Consider the following 21,082-nt stretch of genomic DNA (forward strand, 5'->3'; position numbering starts at 1 on the left):
TGGGGATGGTTCTGTACAGGACTAAAACTTTGTTTTGATGATCCTTGTGGGTCTCTCCTAACTTGGCATATTCTGTGAGTCTGTGATTCTGTAACTTGTAAAACCACTGCAATCCCAGAGATTGCAATGTTTTATGTCAACTATATGTCTTGAAATATTTCAGCAAAATTCCCTCATGTACCTCTATGGTGTGATAGCTTTTAAACATAGACCAATCTGCCCAGAGTCCTGTGCACACACTGGAGTACTCACCCCTGCAACATTCATTACCATGCTGGTTCCTAAATGCTTTCAACAGGTGAAGGGAACTGACAGCCACAGGGAATTATTCTGCAAGTTGATGATATGCAAACCAGAGTCCTCTGGTCTTCGAGGCTTTTGTTCCTTGTCCTGGAGTACACTGCAATTCAGCAGTCAGCAGTGCCAAGGAAGACACTGAGCTGAGTCCTCCTTTTCCCCTTGAACATCATCAGCAGCCAGAGCCAGAATCCTTACTCAGCTCTTGCAGCTGAATTGTCTCACAGTCTCAGCTAGGGCTGAAAATGGGTATTTATTGAGAATGTGTGAGTATTCCCTTCTGTTGTCTCTGCATCCACATCTTTGTTCTTGCAGATTTTTGCAGGGAGGTAATAGGAGGAAAAGGAAACATCTCAAGTACTGTATGTAATTTACTTAATGTAATTTTTTTAAACAGTAGGGATAACACTACTGGTTCCATTGGTTTGGTTGTGTGTGAATTATTTTAGAGTAAAAATCACATTTTAAAGTTTAAAAAAATCTAGATTTGAATTATATATAAGCTTTGTGCTGGATATTTTGTCTAAACAGCAAACAGAGCTCTCAACTAATTTGTTTTTATTTCAAAATATATAATTTGCTTTTGACTTAATTATTAATGTAAACTGATGTTTTGAAAGTTGCTAGTTTGGTGGGAAAACGCCGTTCTGATGACAGACTTTGGCCAGAACAGATGTTTACAAAAATTTCTTTCTATTGTATGGAAAGAAAGTCACATAAAGAAAACATTAAGTGATTCTTAAAGCCACTCACAGCACAGTTAGAGGTGATTTGGATGAGAGGGAAGGCAGAATCCAAACCGGGAAATGTTTATTTATTGTTATAGTTCTACTTACCTCAGTGATTATACCCATAAATAGATACAAATAGGCAAATCTTCACATCAAACTCAACAAGAACACTTCATTGCACTTCCTATTTAAAACCTTCAGTGAAGGACAAAGAAAGAGGTTAGTTTGACAGTAGATCTTTCTTCAAAGAATTAGGTAAGTATTATTTTGTATATAGTTAGGAGGAAACTGCAGTGTGTATTGTTTATATTCAGAAACTGGAATGTGAGCTAGGCAGCATGAAGAGTGATACTACAAAACAGGAATAAAGTCATTTTGATAAAATGGATGTATAAATTCCCCTTGTCTTGAAGTTTAAAACTAAAATCTGTGTTCCATTCAGCAAGAATTAATTATCCCTAACCCTATTTTACAGCATTAGGGATTAAAGCACTTGATGAACCATACAACAAATGCATGCCATTTAGTAGAATGCCAGAAAATAGCACAGCATTTATTTTTTCTCCCCACCAATTCACAGCCACTGAATATGTGATTTATATGTTTTATTTAAGTTAGAAAATTTAAGAAAATGTTTTGCTGATTTTCTTGATATGGTCTGTCAGTTGATAGTCTCTGTGTGGGAAGTTTCATGTAAATTCTGATGTAGCTTTGATATCTCCAGGAAAAAAGCTGCAAACAACTTGGTTCCTTCAATATAGTTGTGTCTGTGAAGAAGGAAAGAAACACAATGAAGTCTTGTCAGGCTGTCCTGCTCTTAAAATTAGGAACATAGTCCAGTGAAGCTTTATGAGTCTTCAGAGAAATTTGCAATATTGGTAACCCCCGAAAATTACCCAGCACACAGAAGTGCTGGACATCCTTCAATTTGGTACTCCTCTGGATTTACTTCAGAAAACTTTTTCCAGGTTTACATACCCAAATTGGTATTACCAGTAGCCAGCAGCGTTGAGGCTTTAATGAGGGGAGACAAAAAGTAATTTGAGAATTATTGTAGGATTCTCCTCTCTCCAGAGTTCAGCATGAATTGACTCAGAGCCTGCACAAGTGTTCAGGCAACACACTGAATAGTGGCTTACCATGGTGCCTCCAACAATAAACACCAGTGACAAGTTTAAGCTATTTTTTTGTATAATTATGCTAGTTTTGGTCCCTGGACTATAAATAACTCTTTATAGCTGTTTGTACTGAAAACCACCAAAATCCTCACAGAACCGTGAGTGTCTGTGACTGGTGCACTTCAAAACAGATGCTGTGATGGAAGAGTGCCCATTCACACCATCATTTTCATTGCTAGAGAAATGAAAATTGCCAATGCAGTGAATTTAAAAACTGAGTAGACACCCAATGAAAAGTGTATAATGGTATGTGTTACACTGGGAATTTTGCTTGCTTGCTTGGCACAGCATCTAGCGTGCTGGAAATATTAGGTTTGGGCTGCCCAATGCACAGCAGAGCTTCCCATCTGGGCATGCTCATTCATGGGTACCAAGGGACTTCAGTTCTCCTCCCTTCTCTAATAGCAGAAAGAGACAAATGAAAGAAACCTGCTTATTTTCTCATTCTGGGAATGCTCCCCAGCATCGGCTGCTCCAATTGGAAGCATCATCACACTTTTCTGTGTTACAGTCTGAAACATTCTGGCAACAGGAATTGTTGAGCCATCACGGGTGAAATCTGGATCTTCTCCAAAAACTGGAATATATTGGAAAAATGAATTAATAAATAGGTGTAATCCAGGTGGTTTTCTCTGCTATCATATACTTAAGGAAAGAGCTGATACTAAGAGCTTCTGAGTAGAAATGGGTTTGAGTGTGTAGCCAATTGATTTCACAAATCAGCTCTGCTCTACAAATCTCTGGTTTCTTATCAATACAAAAATAAGTAAACGAGGCCTTTTGGCTACTCCTATAAAACATATCAAAATTTAACAAGGTATGGAAAATGCTGATAAGTTGTTCTACCAAAATCAATGAGATTTGTAAGGTACGAGGCTGCCGCACTGAATTGGGAAACCTGCTTTGCCTTATTGTTGAGCACAGTGCCCCTGCACACTTACAGACACACTAAGAACTGGAAAAAAAAAAAAGGAACACACCTGTTTTTACTGCCATTCTTGCTGCTTTATATAGTAGATCATTAAAATCAGCAAGCCAGGGCTTTACACCCAAAGGCATGGACACTTTCAGTTTGTTTGGACTGTTCCTCTTGGAAAAGACACCCTCCAAGTGTTCCACCACCTGTAGGGAAAATAATTTTAAAAAAAGCTTTCATCTCACCACTCAAGCTTATACCCACATTCCTACTTCTCCTGGAAGAAATAAGTGCTAAAAACATTCAGTTTACTACAAGTCTAGATTTATGAGGTGCTAAGAGAGACTGAGTTTACTGAGTTTACACAGTAGTGGCCAAAGAAAAGATTTGTCTCTTACCTGTTTCTTCACAACCGAAAGGTCCATGTTGGGGACCTGACGGATTGAGAATTTGCCAATTACTTTTGCTGGAATTACTGTTTTAATGCCTGGTTCATGGAAAGCTCCTTCAATGCCATGAATAGAGAGAGAGGGGTAACGCCACAGGTGCAGAAGTATTTCTTCCTTTAAAAAAAATTCAAAGTATAAGGGATTTGGGACCCCTTAAAAATTCATAAATATAAGGGCTATAAACAAGCCACAATGTATATAAACAACCTTTTTCCATCCTAAAATTTGTATTTGGAGACCTCTGTATTTTAAAGAAATTTGATTTTTTTTTATTTAAACTCATGCACGTGTATTTTTATTTTTTAAAAATACTACTACTTACAGTCATAGAATGATTTGGATGGTAACAGTTTTTCTTAAAAATGAGAAAAATAGAGCATTGTTTTAAAAATCTTCAATGTAAATTTTCATAGTGCAGTGAAGAAATTCTACTAATGAAGACTAAAAAGCACAATAGGAAAGATTATAATTTTCAGTAAGTAAGTTTTCCTGGAGAAGATGCAGAGGGAAAACAAAATACTATGATTATTACTCTAAGGAAAATAGGAGAAATGTATAAATTATAAACTGGTATTCATGCAGAACCTCAGGGTGCTGCTTCTTTCCTTCAGTTTTATGAGACTAGACCTTTACCTATACATAAAATTAGCATCAATTCATCCTCATAGAGCATCAAAACTCACATAGTGTAGTTATATTATACTTTTGTATTACTGATTCTTACAGTCTAACTTTAGGAAATTTAGCATCCCTCTTGGCAGAACCTACACCACAGTAATTATGTTAGTGATAAAAAAATTAATCAACTCCTTTCTCCCAGCTGCCACTCTTATGCAGAGAAATCTTTCCAAGACAGCCCTTACCTGCTGGCTTTTTATTTAGGATATAATTTTTAATTGCTGGTAAGGAGAAGCTTGTAGATTTGGATGCTATTTATGGCGGGCTTGGCAGACATCAAAATCTGTATTAAATAAAGACCATCCAAAACATATCTGCCTAAGGTTGCCTCCCATTTTTTTCAGAGCTGAATACAACTTCTTTCCTACTGTGTAACCAAAATGTAGGCATTTTAATGCGTATTTTATTTGGCTGATTAGGCTTAGGGGAAGGGAAGGGGTAGGCAAGAAAGGGAGACTTACACTGTTAGTTTTGCATCATTACTTTTAATTGATTATTCATATTTCAGATCACTTTCCCCAGATGCAGTGCCTTACATTTTCAGCAGACTGATTTTATTTATCTTTTATTTCTCAGTGCTCCTTTACTTTATTTTGAGCTTGCCATTAACTGAAAATATCTTTCAGTATGGCTTTATATATAAATGCTACAAATAGGTGATTTAAATTCTTTCTGCTGAGTATTCATACAGATGTTATATTACCTTGGTGCCATAGAGGAATTTTTTCACACCACAGTTTTTTGTATGTTCCTCTAGATCAAATTCAATCGATTCATACAACTTCCTTTCCTCCTCTGACAGGGCAGCAACACTGTCGTAGATTCCAGGGATCTGAATATGACCTGTGGAATCCACAAGGCTGTCTACAAAATAAGATACAGATATCAGTACAAGGGGTACATGTATTTCTTCCCCTTGGAAATCATAGCACCTTCTCCCTTCTCCCTAGCGCTTTACCAAATTAGTGAGCCTCACAACTGTTTGCATCTGTCAAGTTGCTTCACCGAACTTGATATATTTGCATATTTATTAAGAAAATCATTGAGCTGCTGTTTGTGTGGAGTGTGTGATGTGTCAGCCTAGATTCTGACATGAAAACATCATCCTACTGGGATACAAAGCAGCATTAAAAAAGTCAGATTTTGCTATGTGTGCATGTATTAAAGTTGCCTGTAATCCTTAAATGTTCTTAATTGATGTGTGACTGACATCAGCTTAACATGTCTGAAGTCCCGGCCTTACTGCCCTTACATTTTTCTCCTGAGAAGCTGAGAAGCCTCAGAAACGAAATGTAAACAATAATTATCTGATTGCTTAGAATGTGGTTTGGAGGTTGCTTACCAAGAAGTGCATCTGATTGGTTCAATATGAATTGTTTTAACTTAATGACCAATCCCAGTCCAGCTGTGTCAGGACTCTGGTCAGTCATGAGTTTTTATTATTCATTCTTTGCTAGCCTTCTAATGTCTCCTTCTCTTTCTTTAGTATAGTTTTAGTATATAATTATCATATCATATCATAATATAATAAATCAGCCTTCTAAGAACTTGGAGTCAGATTCTCATATCTCACCTCATCCTGGGGACCGTCGCAACAACACAACAACTGGTGACCACATCTGAGGATCTTTCTTCAATGAGACTTACCTTGCAACAACTAAAGGTGTCCCTGACCGTCACTAGGTGATGATGGGCAGCTCTCCCCAGCTGCCCTGAGCAGTGATGTGAGTTCTTACCCAGCAGCGCTATCAGGTCCAGCAGCGGCTCGTGAATGATGCCCCCAAAAGTTCCAGAGTGAAGGTCCTTGCCGCCACATTCAACCTGCGCCAAAGCCGCTGGTTACATGTGAACACTCACTACCTTGTTCTTCTGTCTGCTGGGCCCAGTTTTTTTGAACAAGAGCAGAAATTAACAGTAATTTTTTTTTTCCTACTTATTAAATAGGAAGCATCGTGTCAGGAACAATCTGCTTTGGCAGAGAAGATGGAGCTCTGTTGTCAACCACCAAGAGAGAGAAATTCAGCTGTCTGTAGCACTCACATTTTGAGAGCAAGGGTCCTCCTCCACTCCCTCTTTTGCTTCAGTAAGATTAAAGACATCATACATTAAACATTTGCATATTATTACTGTTTCTAACATTGGAGAATAAATTCTTCAAGATGTCTACCCTTTTTATTTAATGCAAAATCTTCTTTATAAAAGGCAAAAAATAATCTTGCTTGATACTAAGAATATATGTCCAATCTTAATTCAAGATTGCAACAAATAAAAATTTATAGGTCTCTTGAATAACAAGTCGTTAGAATAGAGGCATTTGAGTTATTAAATGGGCTCTTTTTCCAGACACATTTTCATACTTGAGTTTATCATAAAATATTTTCCTGCAAAGGACTTGTTTATTCTTCTCAAAACCTCATTACAGCTAACTGTCTACTAGCAGGGAGAGATCATTTTTGATGTTTTAATAGCATCATTTTTCTTAACCAAGACTTAGAAGAATTGAATCAAGGCTGCCAAGGCTCTTTCAGTTAAAAAAAAATCTTTTTTTTTCAGACATAAAGGTTAATGCAGATTTTTCTTTAGTTCTCAAGTTCTTTAATCTTCTCTCTGAATTCCTTTTATGCTTCATCAGGAAACATTTCCAGATGAGAAATTTCTGCTCTTTATTTCACAGTAGCTCACATTGCCTGTTAAATATAGCGTGTTGGCTACAGTGAACTTCTATGTACTCCTGCCAGTGTTTACAAAAGTTTTGTGTGGCTTTTAAACCCAGAGATCCAACCAAACTGTGTCCCTTTAGGCTGATTCATTATACCAAGCAGTATCTGCTGCAAAAGGGCAGGGTTGATGGTTTTGGAGAGAGTTGGAGAGGCAGGTGTAGGGATGGTGTCCATGAGAACGGAGAGGGAAATGAGAAGAGACTGGCAGGGTGGCAGGAGAGTAATGGGATAGGAAAGAGATCAAGGGAAGAAATGATTGAAGAGAAGTTAATGGAAGTAAATAAGGCTAATGGAACTGAAATGAGGAGGGGAACCTGCAGAAGCCAAAAGGGGTGCAGAAGAAAGCTCTGTATTGTAAATATTAAGCTTTCCTTCAGTCCCTCTCTGCATGCAAATGTAAGCACAGCTGCATCCTCCCTGTGTGTCAGAGGCTCAGCTGGAGTGAACCTGTGTCCTTTACCTCCACACAGAAGCAGGCATTGCCCCGACTCCCATAGGTGAGGGCAGGCTTCTTGTTGCTGAGCCACAGGTTGTCTGAAATTACAATATAATCAACATCAGAGAAGAACCTCTGGTTTTCTTCCTCAAGTAGCTTCTCTAGCCCCAAGGATCCTGCTTCTTCCATGCCTTCAATTACAAATTTGAAGTTCACTGGCATAGCCTACATAAAAATTAGAAAAGTCTGGGTAAGAAACAAGCATTTTAATTTTTCTTTTAAAAAAATCTTTAAAATTAGTAGCAGACTGATTTGCTATGCAAATTGTGTTAGAATAAGAAAGATGTTGGATGAGTACACAGGATATATAGCTTGCTACATTAGAAAAGCCAGTGACAGACACATATAGGCTCCCAGAAAAACTTATTCTTTTCCTCATGTTTTTATCTACTATTCATTTTCAGAGGACAATAAGTGATGTCTTTTTTTCTTCTTTGCATTTTCAGAAAACTTGCTGGAATGTCTCATTAAACAGGCTTTCTGTCAGAGCTGTTCAATATTCTAATTGCTTTGCAAATTATAACTGTCTAATAGCAATTGCATTTTCACAGAAAATTTCCTGTCCCTTACATTTCCACTGTTACTGCCCATGTGGGAGCCACTGGCTGTGGTTTTCCCAATGTTGTCTATCACCAGACTTACATGGTGATAAAAACATTGTCAGCGACTCTACTATAATTGTCTTTTTAACACTCAAAAATTTGCAAGCCTGCTGGTTGATAACGATGCATTTCCAAGAGTAATTAGGAGAACTTTTATTATGGAATAGTGGGAGTTGAAAATGCTGACACATCCCATAGGGAACATAAATTTCAACTTAGTTTCCTGTTGCAATTCATTTTCTCATTCGAGGTTTTAAGATGTTTTCTCTTTTGATTTGCTACTCAGATTAAAGGCAAGAACAAATACGTAAAATTAAATGAACTTGTGTCATGGATGGGTTCACTGATAAATCATCAGCTGGCCACAGAAATTTTTGAAACAAACTGTTAATGAATAATGTTTGATGGTCTGTGTTGCTTTCTAGAGAAAGGCTTCAAGTTACAAAAAATCCTTTCTGCATGTTTGTTAAAATGTCAGGATAGCTATTAGTAATTTGAAAAAACTAGAAAGATGTCAAACCCATGACCATATCCACTTACAACAACTACTCTTTAGGCAAATAATGTGTGTTTTCTAGGGTTTGCGACCAAGATCAACTCAGTACTATAGATGCAAGAAAAACAAATGTTTTCTGCAAATGTTTTCCAGAAAGTTGTAAGGGGACTTTAACAAAATCAAGTCTTAGTGCTCAGTTTGTGCTATAATGTCATACAAGAGACAGAAAACTGTTTCTCATCACACTAACAGAATATGTCATTCAAATTCAGCTTAAAGGATGGTAGTTTACCCAGTTACAAGCCTGAAATATATTTTTGGTTTACCTTGACCTTGGGGGTAAGACTACTCCAAAATTATTAAATTGTTTGAAGATAGCTGTGTTGATCATTGTAGTAATTTAGGCAAATGTCTGACCTCAGAAATCTGTCAGACTCTGAGTGATTGTATTTCTATTTGGTCAATGCACCCATTAAAAATATTTGCTTTGATAAATCTGGTCTGTTGGTGACATAAGAGCCCATTCTGGATGAACATTTTTAGATGCTTATTCCCTTCACACAGACACATAAATTGAAGGTATCTTGTAGGCAGACAATACCAAAGATCAGCAGAATGTATCAGCAGAGATGAGTTTTCATCAGCATTCTGTAATGTCTGTTATTTTACCATTTTATAAGCTCTCAAGAGAACAGAACAATTATCAGAGCTGTGTAATGTATGTAATACATATTGAATGTATGTAATACATATTGAATGAATGCTTCCCTGTGGGTTTTTCTTTGCAGGGCAATGGCAGTAAGAGTGTATTTACATTGCACACAGACTGCTCAAAACAGGAATGCAAAACAAACTCTTACTGGAGTGAGACCAGTGCCCTAAGTGTTGCGTCAGAAATAGTTAATATTTCAAGTTGTATATAGTCTGTTGGGACAGAGAGGTTTCATCTTACTTAGGAATGTAAATACATCCCTCCAGAGATATAATAAAAAACAACAGATAATACTAAATAGTAAAAATTAGCAATAATAATAAAAATGTAATCATTGATACCTACCAATTTCAAGGCTCTGAATGCTTCCACTGCATTTATCCAAGCTAGGACTGGTCCCTTATTGTCTGTTGCTCCACGCCCATAGAGGTTTCCTTAAAAGGAAAAGAGGAAAGTTGTTAAGCAATCTTTGAATTTTCCCTCATCACTTCAGTGTAATTGGCAAATTCCAGTTCCCACAGAAGCTTTAGTGATGGAGGGAAGAGGTGCCAAAAGTGTCAGGAGTTCACTGACTCATTTTAAATAAGGTGATGAGTGTTTGGGTGCTTCCCAAAGGAACAGTACACTTTTTTCCCCCCTTTCCTATGCATTATGTTGTGGTTTCTGCTATATGCCAATTTTTGAGCTTCAATTTCAATTTGAGCTTCCCGGGAACTGTTTATTCATACCAGGTATGCCTGGAGGATTTGCACAACTTGCAGTTCCTGGACACATCATTGAGGCTAGCTAACAAGCAGCAAAAACCCTACAGATAAATGCCATGGCAGAATTATCAAGCTACAAGTCTAAGTATTTGATTTCTTTTTCAGCTGCACATCATGTACAGTTATCGCTGTACATGAAACTGAAATCTGTGTATCTCTGCTTCTGTAGCAGTCCCCACTGGATATACACCGGAATAAGACAGAAGAATTATGCCAGTAGAGCTGTTGGGAATTGATCCTAGATAATGAGAAAGGGCAACTCAGTGGTTGTAGCCTGGGAATCAGGATTTCTGAGATCTTACTTATCTGCTGACCCTCTATCCATTATTTTTGTTCCTTCTGTCAGCCAGTTGTGCTGGAAGGATAATTACATTAAAGGGTCCTCACATTCTTCTACCACAAATGCTAATATTTCCACACCAAGTATTAGGCAGTCACTGATGCATCTCACTAGTCACAGAACAACCATCAAAGCTAAAAGCTGCTGGACGTGCCCCAAAGATTCCCACAGAAGTCCTCATGCTTTGGTTAAATAGACAGGAACTCTTCTCCCACACAGAACCTCAGTCGTGAATTCCAACAATCATACAAAACTTATGAGAAGATGCACACCATTGATTTCAGTCAGTGTGTAGGGGTCAGTGTCCCAGCCATCCTCCTTCTTGGCAGGCTGCACATCCACATGACCATAGAAACATACAGTGGGCTTTTGTGGATCCTTCCCCAGTTCCCCAAGAATCACAGGAGGCAGTGGGAGGACTTGGCCATCAGGCAGCTGTGGAGAAAGGTTAGGAAAAGGCAACTATGGAAAACCAAACCTTCTAAAACTTACAAATGTACAAAAACATCTGGAATTCTCAGTATTGAAAATACTTCTACACTCAATTGACTTTTATTTGATTAGGTGCACAAATCTGACTGAATTCAGTTCTAACCTATTCAGACAAACTAAGATCTTTCCCCTCAACTGTTTATTTCCTGGTGGACTTTGCACAAGTCTTCAAACATTTTATTGTCATAAATGCCCTCCTCACTAAGCTCTCACTTCCCAGCACTGGAGAAGACAGTGCTATGGAGCCTATTGGGACCCTGAAATAGTCAAAAGCCACACAAATTAATTTAGGGTTTGATTTCACCACAGACAGAAGGCAGGAGGCCTGTAAGTTCAAACATAGAATCTGAAAAAAGTGTTGCTGGGAGGAGGTAGCAGCTATGTCAGACTGTCTTAAAAACAGGTTAAGGCAAAACCTCTAATGTGGCTCTGTGCAGAACAGAGTTCCACATGGCCCAATTGCATTCTCTGCAACTATCAAATGACATGACCTGAAATATTCAAGTGTTGCTGTACTTCATGGTCCTTGTGCTAAGAATCAGAATCCTCACCAAAAGCATCAGAGATAAGAAAAGAGAATCACTGTTATTGAACTTTTGAATTGCTGTTAGATTAGGAATGTAACAGCCCAGGGCAGGAAAAAAGACAATGCCTACAGTAAGGTAAGTTAATTAGAGACTGAGGTTTCTCAGAGATGAATTCTTCCCTATTGCTTTCCGACAATGAAAGGAAATAGTTTGGGTCATTTTTCAGAAGCTCTGCAAACCAAAGATGATGGTCTAGGTAGCTAACCCCTAGATGTTCTAACAACATTTTCCTTGTAAAAACAACCTCCCTCATAAAGAAAGTTCAGTGACAAATGATGCATTAGTTCTCATGCTTCATTGCAGACAAAAATTTAAAAACAAACCCCAGTAAAAACTCAGTCCGTTTACTTCAATTAAAAGCATCAAACTCCCTCCTATGCACAGAATATCAATTTGTATTTGGATTGCCTGTGCGGTTCCCAGTATGGTCTCAGTTCTCAGACCTGATTTCAGCAGGTGTCATGCAGGTACAGGACTATTTATAAATTTGTATCTAACTTTCAAAAAACAACACTATGTCATAGCATACATGTACACAGCACTGAATGCAATAGGTAGACCCATGGGTAGATACAATGTTTTATGGCCAAGAATCAGATAAGCACCTCATGTGACCCCAAGTTTACTAAATTAACAGTGGCTCCCAGAGTTGCAAGTCTGTCTGCTGCCAGTGCCATCATTTGCATTACTTCTTCCCTCAGGTGTGGTTGAACAGAATCGCTTTCCACAGCCACCCATTCCTTCAGATCCTACACAGGAAGAAAAGTGCAATTAGGTGATCCAGAATGTTGTTGTCCTCGGCCCTTGTATCAGAAATCTCACGCTGGAAGATGATTTCCTTTCTGTATCATCACAGCATTATCACAGATGCTCTAAGGTTTCAGTATAGAGAAGAATCCCTTAGATGTCTCCCCAGGGTTGAGATTGCTGATTTTCTAAACAGGGAGGGTACTCACACTTAGGCATTCACATTGTCAACTGTCTAAAATCCAGTGGAAGAGGAGGTAGACTAGATGCTGACTAGTTTGCATTATAGAAATTGCATTATGTACAGCTTACCTTGGTGGTTCTCATGAGGATTCAGAAGTGCTCATAGATTCAAAGCACAACTGATACTGACTGGACTAATTATGTTTCTGTCTTTTCACAGAGGGTTGACAAAAGTGAAAGCACAAGGCAAGGACCAAGATTCCTCTCCTTCTAAAGAGCAAACCTACAAAAACTAGTTCTGAAGCAGACAGAGTGAGCATCCTATCTGGCTTGCACGCCCCATGCAGGTGCATTTTGGCTTAGTGGAGCCTCTCTCTGAACACACAGAAAGCATGCCCACAACCATCACTTTTGCTGAAGTCCATGCAAGTCCCTCCTTCACCCCAGGAGTTCCCAGCAGCCTGCTCTCTTACAGCCTTGCTGTGTGAAGTGCATATTGCACTCCTGGTGCCAGACCTGGAACCCTGCTCAGTACCTTTGTGACAGGCACTTCTCCTGCCTCTGGAGCACCAGCTCTGTGCTCATTATTTCACTGCAGTACAGCTCCTACCTTGATGAAATCACTTTGATGTGCATCAATGTACTGGAAGATCTCCATCTCCAATGCTGCTGAAGAGGATGAGGAGGACATTACTGCCTTAGAGAGCAGCATAGGGCTGAAATGGATGCTATCTGAAAGTTAAGGATAAAATTCAACATTGCAGACATCCTTCAATATACATTTATTTTCAACACTAAAAAGCAGAGATATTTACAAATTTCTGACCTTATTTAATATCTCATACTTTCTCCTCAAGCCAGGAGAAAGTATACTCATTTTATCACATAAAAACTTCCATTGATTCATAGTCAAGTTGCTGAAAGAAAAATTGAAAAAATTACCAAAGAGTGAACATTTTTAGTGTTAGCTTTATAAATAACTTAGGGGTAACATTTTCTACAGAAACATTTGTTGCATCAGTTTTTCAGTGCACAAGCATCAAATTGTATGTTCTGAGAAGACAACCCTGGGGCAAGGCTTGCAGACACCAACAGCCCAGGGCACTCATCTTTCTTTTTCTTCATTTCTAGAATCATATAATATCCTGAAATGGAAGGGATCCACACAGATCTTTGAGTCCAGGACCTGGCCCTACACATACAATTCCAAGAATCCCACCATGTGCCTTAGAGCATTGTCCAAACACTCTTCAAACTGTCAGTCTTCGTGCTGTGACCACTTCCCTGGGGAGCCTGTTCCAGTGCCCAGCCACTCTCTGGGTGAAAAACCTTTTCCTGATATCCCGCCTAAACCTCTCCTGACTCTAACTCAGGCCATTCCCTTGGGTCCTGTCACTTGTCACCACAGAGAAGAGATCAGTGACTGGCCCTCCTCTTCCCCTCACAAGGAAGTTGTGACTGCAATGAGATCTCCCTTCAGTCTCCTTTTCTCCAGGCTGAACAGAACAAGTGACCTCAGGTGCTCTTCCTATGGCTTCTCCTCAAGGCCCTTCACCACCTTCATTGCCCTCCTTTGGACACTCTCTAATGGTTTAATATCTTTCTTACACTGTGGCACCCAAAACTGCGCCCAGCACTCAAGGTGAGGCCATGCCAGTGCAAAACAGAGCAGAACAATCCCCTCCCTTGCCCAGATGGTGATGCTGCACCCCAGGACATGATTTTTCCCCCAGACTGCCAGAAGAAGGCAGAAAAATGGATTCACTGACACACATTTCGTATTTTATATGAATAAGGGAAAACAACCCTGACACTGGAGAGTATTAGAAAACAAATAGTTTTTGTTGTTGATTAAGAACAGTGACAATGCTGAAATACTTGATATGTGCAGAATTCATTTAGTACCTGCAAACCTCTCTGCCATCTTTTTTTTTTTTTGACAAGATAAGGTTTTAAGGTGTGTTTTTCTTTTTCCTCCAGTTTTCCTTTCCTGTTTGCTTGAAGTTGTTGCTGTAGTGTCTTGAATTGGTTCTAGCAGAGTAATCCTTGGATGGCTAAATACTTGTTTGGGCTAAATTCAGAGCTGCTGCTGTATCAGGCTGTGATAGGATGGACTCCAAGGTCAAAACCCAGTACTTTTCTGAAGATACTCCATACTTGTAACAAAAGGTATACTTGCAGATCCATCCACATCTCCTTAACTCTGATGCACTGCTAAGGTGATAGGCTATGGTAATATTAATAATTTCAATTATGTTTCTCTGACAGAGAAGGAAGATTGAAAACCCAAGCATGATGATCAAGATGAGGGAAACATTGTTCACTTAGGCTGGAGAGCCCGGCTGCATGAAGGATGGGCTCCCATTTTCCAACCTTCCCACAGAAGCAAGGTTATAAGGTTTGTTTCACTTCCAGAAGTGAAGCTTTGAGAAGGCCTCTGACAGTAAATTTAGTTCCCAGTGCCCAGTCCCTGACATCTCTTGACACTGGAAACACTGGTATTGAAACAGACCAAATGCTGGTTTTGCAGGGGAGTAAATCTGGAAAGCACTGTTTTGGAGAAAACTTGTTAACCAAGCCAAGAAAATCCAAATTTGGGGTGGTTTTTAGGATGGAGAGATTAAATTTAGCCATATTATTTAAATGTAGAAGTATTTTTAAGGTACTAAACCCCAGCCTTAAGTGACAGGCAAAGTACCATTTTTTTCTCACATTTTTTTTTCTCCATAAAACAGTAAACCCTACCTCCAAGAGGTGGATCTAATCAACAATCCCCTTCAAATATTTTCATCATCAGTCACTGCAGCAGCAATTTGTCCTAAAGCAAAAGTGATGATTACAGGAATTTTGGAAGCAAGACATGGTAGAGAATGAGGTTTTGATCATTTAGGTTACAGTCACCTTTGGATTGAGCTTCTTCAGGTAAGGCTTAAGAACAGGGATTCTGCAACAAGTACCCTAAACTTAAAACCGCCAGTCTGGATATTTCTTCCAGCCTTGGACTGTGCAAATATTTGTCAACTGAAGCCCATTTTTCAGGGGCAATAGGAAGGCAGAGTGTGGCCCACAGGCATGGTCAGGGGGACTTCCCAGGCTGCACAGGGCAGAGGAGAGAAGACAATGAGCCCCAGACTGGGGTGGTGGTAATGGGACCCTGGCAAACCCTGAGTTTCCTGGCACAGACAAGACACTGGCTCTTGCTGAGGTGATACCTGGGTAGATACAGGAGGGCATCTTAGCCAAGACATATCAAGTCATGTTCAAAAGGGTCTCAAGGTCCTTGGAGATGATCAGCATTAGGTAAAAGCTGAGCACAGAGGCCATTTATGTTATTTTATTCTCTTTTTGTCACTGTGCACTTTTGAGGGACCAGGCAATGACTTTGCTTGTGCCATGTTGCTCAGTCTCACTTCAGCCAGCTGTGTGTCCCAGAGCAAAGTTTACCTTCAGGCTGGTGCTTTTGACTGATAAAGATATTCCACCAGGGAGCTGGGCACCACATGAGCTGAAGAAGAGGATGGGACCATGATGGGTGCATTTGTGAGGGGCTCTGGCAAAGTGCAAGGCGCTGCACCCTCAGAAGAAAGTGATAGCAATAGGAATGGAACAGGGAGAATTCATCTGAAGCTGGGATGAGACCTGGTTTCGCTGGTCAAGAAATCCCAGAATTTCAATCAGCTGTTCACCTAGAGAGACATCAGGGCTATTATCTTGCTTTACCAGGAAGCTGGCTGGATACCTCAGTTTCACACGTATTTCACTCATTTTTCTACCTTGAAATTTCCAAACCTCAGTTTGGAAAACATTTACAACAGAGGCCACTGAATGCACCCTCATTTAAACTTACTGTAGAAAACTAGACAGGCTTCTCCAGTTCACTTATTTTTAAAAAATAGATCTTTATGCCACACTTGACCAAGTAAGATCATAGCAGAGGACAGAACATGGCTGCTAGAGGCACCAAGCTCATGCAATGGATTTAAATATCAGTGTCTCCATCACATGTGATTTCCCCTCCCTCTAGTGAAATCTTTGATATTGCTGTATTATATACATTTTCACTCTAAAAAACAGTATCTTTATATATATATATATATATATATGTCACCTTTTGGTGACTTGAATAAATACATGACTTGAATAAATACATACCTTTTAATGTCAGAAGTACAAAAGGGCTCCTTGCTTTTACAGAGGATGTGTGCTGTGGTGCTGGTATCTCTCTCTTTTTGTTTCACTTACGTGCAAATGACCTGGAAAGAGGCAGACAAGAGACGTAGGTCTTTGTCATGTTTCATTAGCATTTAACTGTTTAAGAAAATGAAACAAGGAGGCTAAAATGCTGTGAAGGAAAAAAACCCCAACCAACCAAGCAAAATCCTTGGGAAATATCCTAGGGAAATTTGGAATTATTCTGTGATATTTTCAAAACAGACCAAACTCTAAGACCATAGATTATCACAAAAATACTCATTAAAGTAAGGAACAGTAGCAAAGTTCAGAAAACTGAATGTGAGGAGATACCAAGTAGCAGAGTGCACAAAATACTAATAATTCAAACAAGAATTTAGGCAACAGCTATGTTTTGCTGTAGTAGAAGGAGGGAGGGGAGTAGCTGGAGGAACTTCATGTTAAAGCACTGCTCAGGAGCATTTGGATGGCAACTGGAACAGCTCGTGTCAAAAAGGGAGTCGTTTTAATAAAGCTGTAGAAAGATTTCAGGCAAGGCTGAAATATCTAAGTGTCATGAGAAGGGGAAAAATTATATGAAAGAATGATAAATTCAGGGGGGATATCAAACAAAGACTTCAGTGTTCAATGTCAAGAGTATTTTATTTTATGTCATTTAACGGAGCAGTTACTGCTCTGTAGAAAAATGTAGTATGCCTATTTTTAGAAATAATAATGCATGGCAGTCAGTTGTGCTCTTTTTCTTTATTCCTTAGTAGTAAGAACATTTTTTGTGTCGCTTCCTCCCATGTCGTAAAGCACTGTTAAAGGAACACCTAGTGTTTTTCTGTGGTGACTTAACAAGAAATCCAAGTTGATTCTTTAACTAGGATGAATCTTTGATGAAATATCAAGTAAACTTACAAACATTTGAGAAGTAGGTCCTGAACATGCTCTGAACATGCTCCTTGTCTCTCCTGAAGCATGTGCTTCATGCACTTCCCTCCCTACAACACAGCGTTCCAGGTGGGTGCAGGAGGAGGGTGCCAATGAAAACTGAACACTGGGTTGCACACATCCCAGAGAAAACAGTCAGGACTCATCTGGCTTGCAAATAACAAAGTACATTTGACATGAAAGGAGATAAAGATGTTTCTGGCAGTAGGAACTAATTTACCAAATCACTGGTGGACTCCGTTGATAGGAACATTCCCCCTAAGCAGTCACCATCAAGGCAGGTAACTGAGATAATGGGTTTATTTTTTAACATCCTTTAACAAGACTCGTTGATAAGTGGCATACCTTTGGTAGCAGCAGGCAATCAAGCCACAGTCACCTCTCCAGCTGAGTGACACCCTTGGGGGGGGGAGGATGAGAATGACAGCTCTTCACATGGCAGTTCTCAAGCCCAGCCCTGACCATGTGCAGCCCCTGTTGTCATAAGGAACAAGAGCTGCAGAGACCCAGACACCTGCAGGGGAATGAATGCCAGCTCACAGTGCCTGACTGCATTTGAAGATTACTAAAGAAGTATCATCCAAATCAATGGACTGTGTGACAGCAATGAAAATATCTGGTGGGAAGCATGGGCAAGGTCTGCACTTGCTGGCAGGTGACACTGCGACACCCAGTGCTGTTTCCAGCAGTCAGCTCTCAAAGTGTTGCAATATTGATTGCCTAAATGGTGTTTTGGAGAGCAGCAGTGACCAGCCCTGCCCCTGCTCAAGACAAACCTTCAGTGAAAAAAGTGAGACCCTGCTTATCAGTTCTGTTTTGCTGTAATACAGATGATATTTTAAAAGAACGTCCTTATCTCTAGGTGCTCTTTGCAGCTGCCTTTGTTGCTGATGATGGGAGCCTGAACTGGAAAGGTCCCCTCTTTCACCTGCAGAACAGGAGCATTTTATATCAATTTTACTGATAAGTTCTGCAGTTAATGAAGAGAGAGTTTTAAGTTAAAAATTAGTTTTGGGTTTAGATGCTCACTTCTGCCTCTCTGTCATACAATAATTAAATCAGTAACACATCAAGTAATGGGAAGTTTTCCCATCTCCTTTTCCCTCCTGGAATTCCAGTATCACAACAGGAATCCCAGTGCCAGAAAGCACTTCAACATTGCTGATAAGTGTTGCTGCTTTACTGTAGTATATCGTAGGACAGAGAAAAGGGGTGGATTATTCTGTGTCTTGAAAAGTGGAAAAAAAAAAAGGGATACATCCCTGTTAAGGCAAAACCCTTCTCCCAGGAAGTAGTATTGCCTTTTGTGCCCAGTGAGGAGGAGTAATTCACTAAAGAAAATTTTCTGCAGGTTAGTTTGCAATCAGATAAACATGGGTATAAAAACATTCTTCCTGGAAAGACAGCTCTGCGGGCTCTTGCTCTTTTCATGGCAGAAAGGTTCATAGGAAGGAACTGTGGGAGATGCAGTATTTGTTCTTAGATGTGGATAGCCTCACCATCTTCTTGCTGCCACATCTCACATAGCAGAAGGGAGAACTGCTGAACTTGTAGTAAATTTAAGGTGCTTGTGTCTGCATACAAATTTCAACCCTTAAAGTCCTCTGCCCATTTTGAAAGCACCTCTATTGACATGGTCAAATTCAGCAATAAGTATAATAAGGTAATAAGGGCGGCCTTGGTCCTGTCTCAGAGCCTTACAAAGACCTTTCATTTTTTTAAGCACTTGTTCTTCACTTGATTAATGTGCAAAACCTCATTTGCAAATGAAATGCAAAATTTGGGGGGAATTCAATGTTTGTTTTAATTTATTTTAAATAATTTTTTTACATGAATCCTGTCTTCATTTATCTTAGCTTTAAGTGTTTCACACTGGAGTTATTCCTCAATTAGAATATTACAAGTCAGATTAAAAATAGATCTATTATATCTAGTAGATCCATTCAACTATTTGTCTATCTATCACATAGTATTACTGAGGAACTATACTACCATGGGAAAAAAAAAAAAGCTATTATTACTTTATAGCTTAGTATTTCATTGCTAATTGTCCCTTGTTTTATAACCTATAACTTGGAACAAGGTCTAAGGTCCACAATATAAGAGATTTGTTTTGTTATGGTCCTTATTCCATTTATGGGATATCATAAACATTGCCAACATTGTTTAGAAGGACTTTTAAATGTAGGCAGGTTTATCTCTAATAAAACCATTATTTGATGGTAGCTTATTAACCACAAGAAATGAAAGAACCAACTCAAATAGTTTGGTTGAATATCCTCTTTGGGATACAGTAATTGTTTAAGCAGGAGGACATAGACTGATTAAAGGAAAATAAGAGCAGAACTGAAACAATAGGATGAAGAGTAGGGGAAAGCATCATTGGCTCTGTTTCTCTTGTTATTTGAAAATGTAAACAATCTAGGGCAGAGATGGTCCCCTACTTTGTGTTTCCGTTACTACCTCAGTGTAGCACCCTCACTTGGTTACAAAGTGATGGTACCTTCACTTCTGCAGAAATAGCATGTTTTAGTTGTTACCTTAATTAAAAGGGTATCTTAAACAATTACAATCTAAATTTGAGTGAGCAAATATGTAAGAAATATGCTAATAGGAGCAATATGTCATTGACAGAAAAATGACGTGATGGTTTTCAATGCTTCCTGTCACTCTATAAGCAGCTATCTCTAGTTCAAGATGTATTTTTTCATTTCTTGAAAGTGTAGTTCAGAAAAGCAGGAGTGTTATTGTCATGTAATAATCAGTGGTACCTGGTTATTTTTGCAGCTGTCATTTCTCAATATATTCCCTTAATATAACTTATCATTGCATCCCCTAAGGGTTGGTGTGGAATGGAGAGGCTCTTTCACACAATTACCCATATCTCCCTCACCTATTTCTACTTCCCTGTGCAGTAGCAGCAAGCCTTTCCACCTCTTGGCTCCTTCCCACTTCACACTGCAGTTAGAAAAGTATTTCCCAGCCACCATCCTTCAAGATAACCACAACTGACCCCAAAACACAAGTTAAGCAACATTGTCCACGTGAGAGCTTATCAACAGTCAAGTGAGAATCTGCTGGTAGAGAGGAAAAGATTCCCATGACCCTGATCTAGTAGTTCCATCCATCTGGTACCTGGATGTCCATAATCACACCTGGGTATGTCAGTGGAAGGAGATTGACTTAGAAAAGGTCCCCTTACCCAGGCAGGAGATGCTTCACAAGGATAGATGGCTGCAGACTGTCCTCTGTACAGAGCAATGACACCCAGCACCTTCCAGGAGCAGGGCCACAAAGATCTGAGGTCCTGGGTGGAGGAGGAGAAGCAATAACACGGAGCCCTCTCACCACCTGGTGGCTCATTCAGCAGCCTCTCTGAACCCAGAGCTCCAAGCACTCAGGCTTTAAGTGATAACAGAAACAAGTAAGTTCTTGTCCAGTGCCAATTCCAGTACACTGCTCTGAGTGCTGAGATAGGAGACTGTTCTATTTTTCCGAAAGTAACATTGTAAATCCATTTGGCTTAATAATTAAGCATTTTTTTCAGATATGAATCACACTGAAATG

General features: G+C 39.4%; 1 protein-coding gene across 3 annotated transcripts; it reads right to left on the minus strand.

The window, feature by feature from the left end:
• Positions 1 to 1,689: 1,689 nt before the first annotated feature.
• CNDP1 (carnosine dipeptidase 1) lies at positions 1,690 to 20,826 on the minus strand. Of its 3 annotated transcripts, none has more exons than XM_064703464.1 (14): positions 20,718 to 20,819; positions 17,861 to 17,989; positions 16,541 to 16,641; positions 12,999 to 13,120; positions 12,064 to 12,207; positions 10,652 to 10,814; positions 9,621 to 9,709; positions 7,430 to 7,630; positions 5,986 to 6,070; positions 4,953 to 5,113; positions 3,521 to 3,685; positions 3,187 to 3,328; positions 2,636 to 2,783; positions 1,690 to 1,795 (listed from the first exon to the last, which is right to left on the minus strand). In XM_064703464.1, the coding sequence occupies exons 4-14, from the start codon at positions 13,098 to 13,100 to the stop codon at positions 1,690 to 1,692; spliced, it is 1,506 nt and encodes a 501-aa protein (XP_064559534.1). In that variant the 5' UTR covers positions 13,101 to 13,120; positions 16,541 to 16,641; positions 17,861 to 17,989; positions 20,718 to 20,819. The 3 variants fall into 3 exon arrangements, with proteins under 3 accessions (XP_064559534.1, XP_064559533.1, XP_064559535.1); XM_064703463.1 differs by having other exon boundaries at positions 17,861 to 18,029; positions 20,718 to 20,796; XM_064703465.1 differs by lacking the exon at positions 17,861 to 17,989 and having other exon boundaries at positions 20,718 to 20,826.
• Between the last annotated feature and the right edge of the window lie 256 nt (positions 20,827 to 21,082).

This window comes from Zonotrichia leucophrys, chromosome 2 (assembly GCF_028769735.1).
Source record: "Zonotrichia leucophrys gambelii isolate GWCS_2022_RI chromosome 2, RI_Zleu_2.0, whole genome shotgun sequence".
NCBI classification, from domain to species: Eukaryota; Metazoa; Chordata; class Aves; order Passeriformes; family Passerellidae; genus Zonotrichia; species Zonotrichia leucophrys.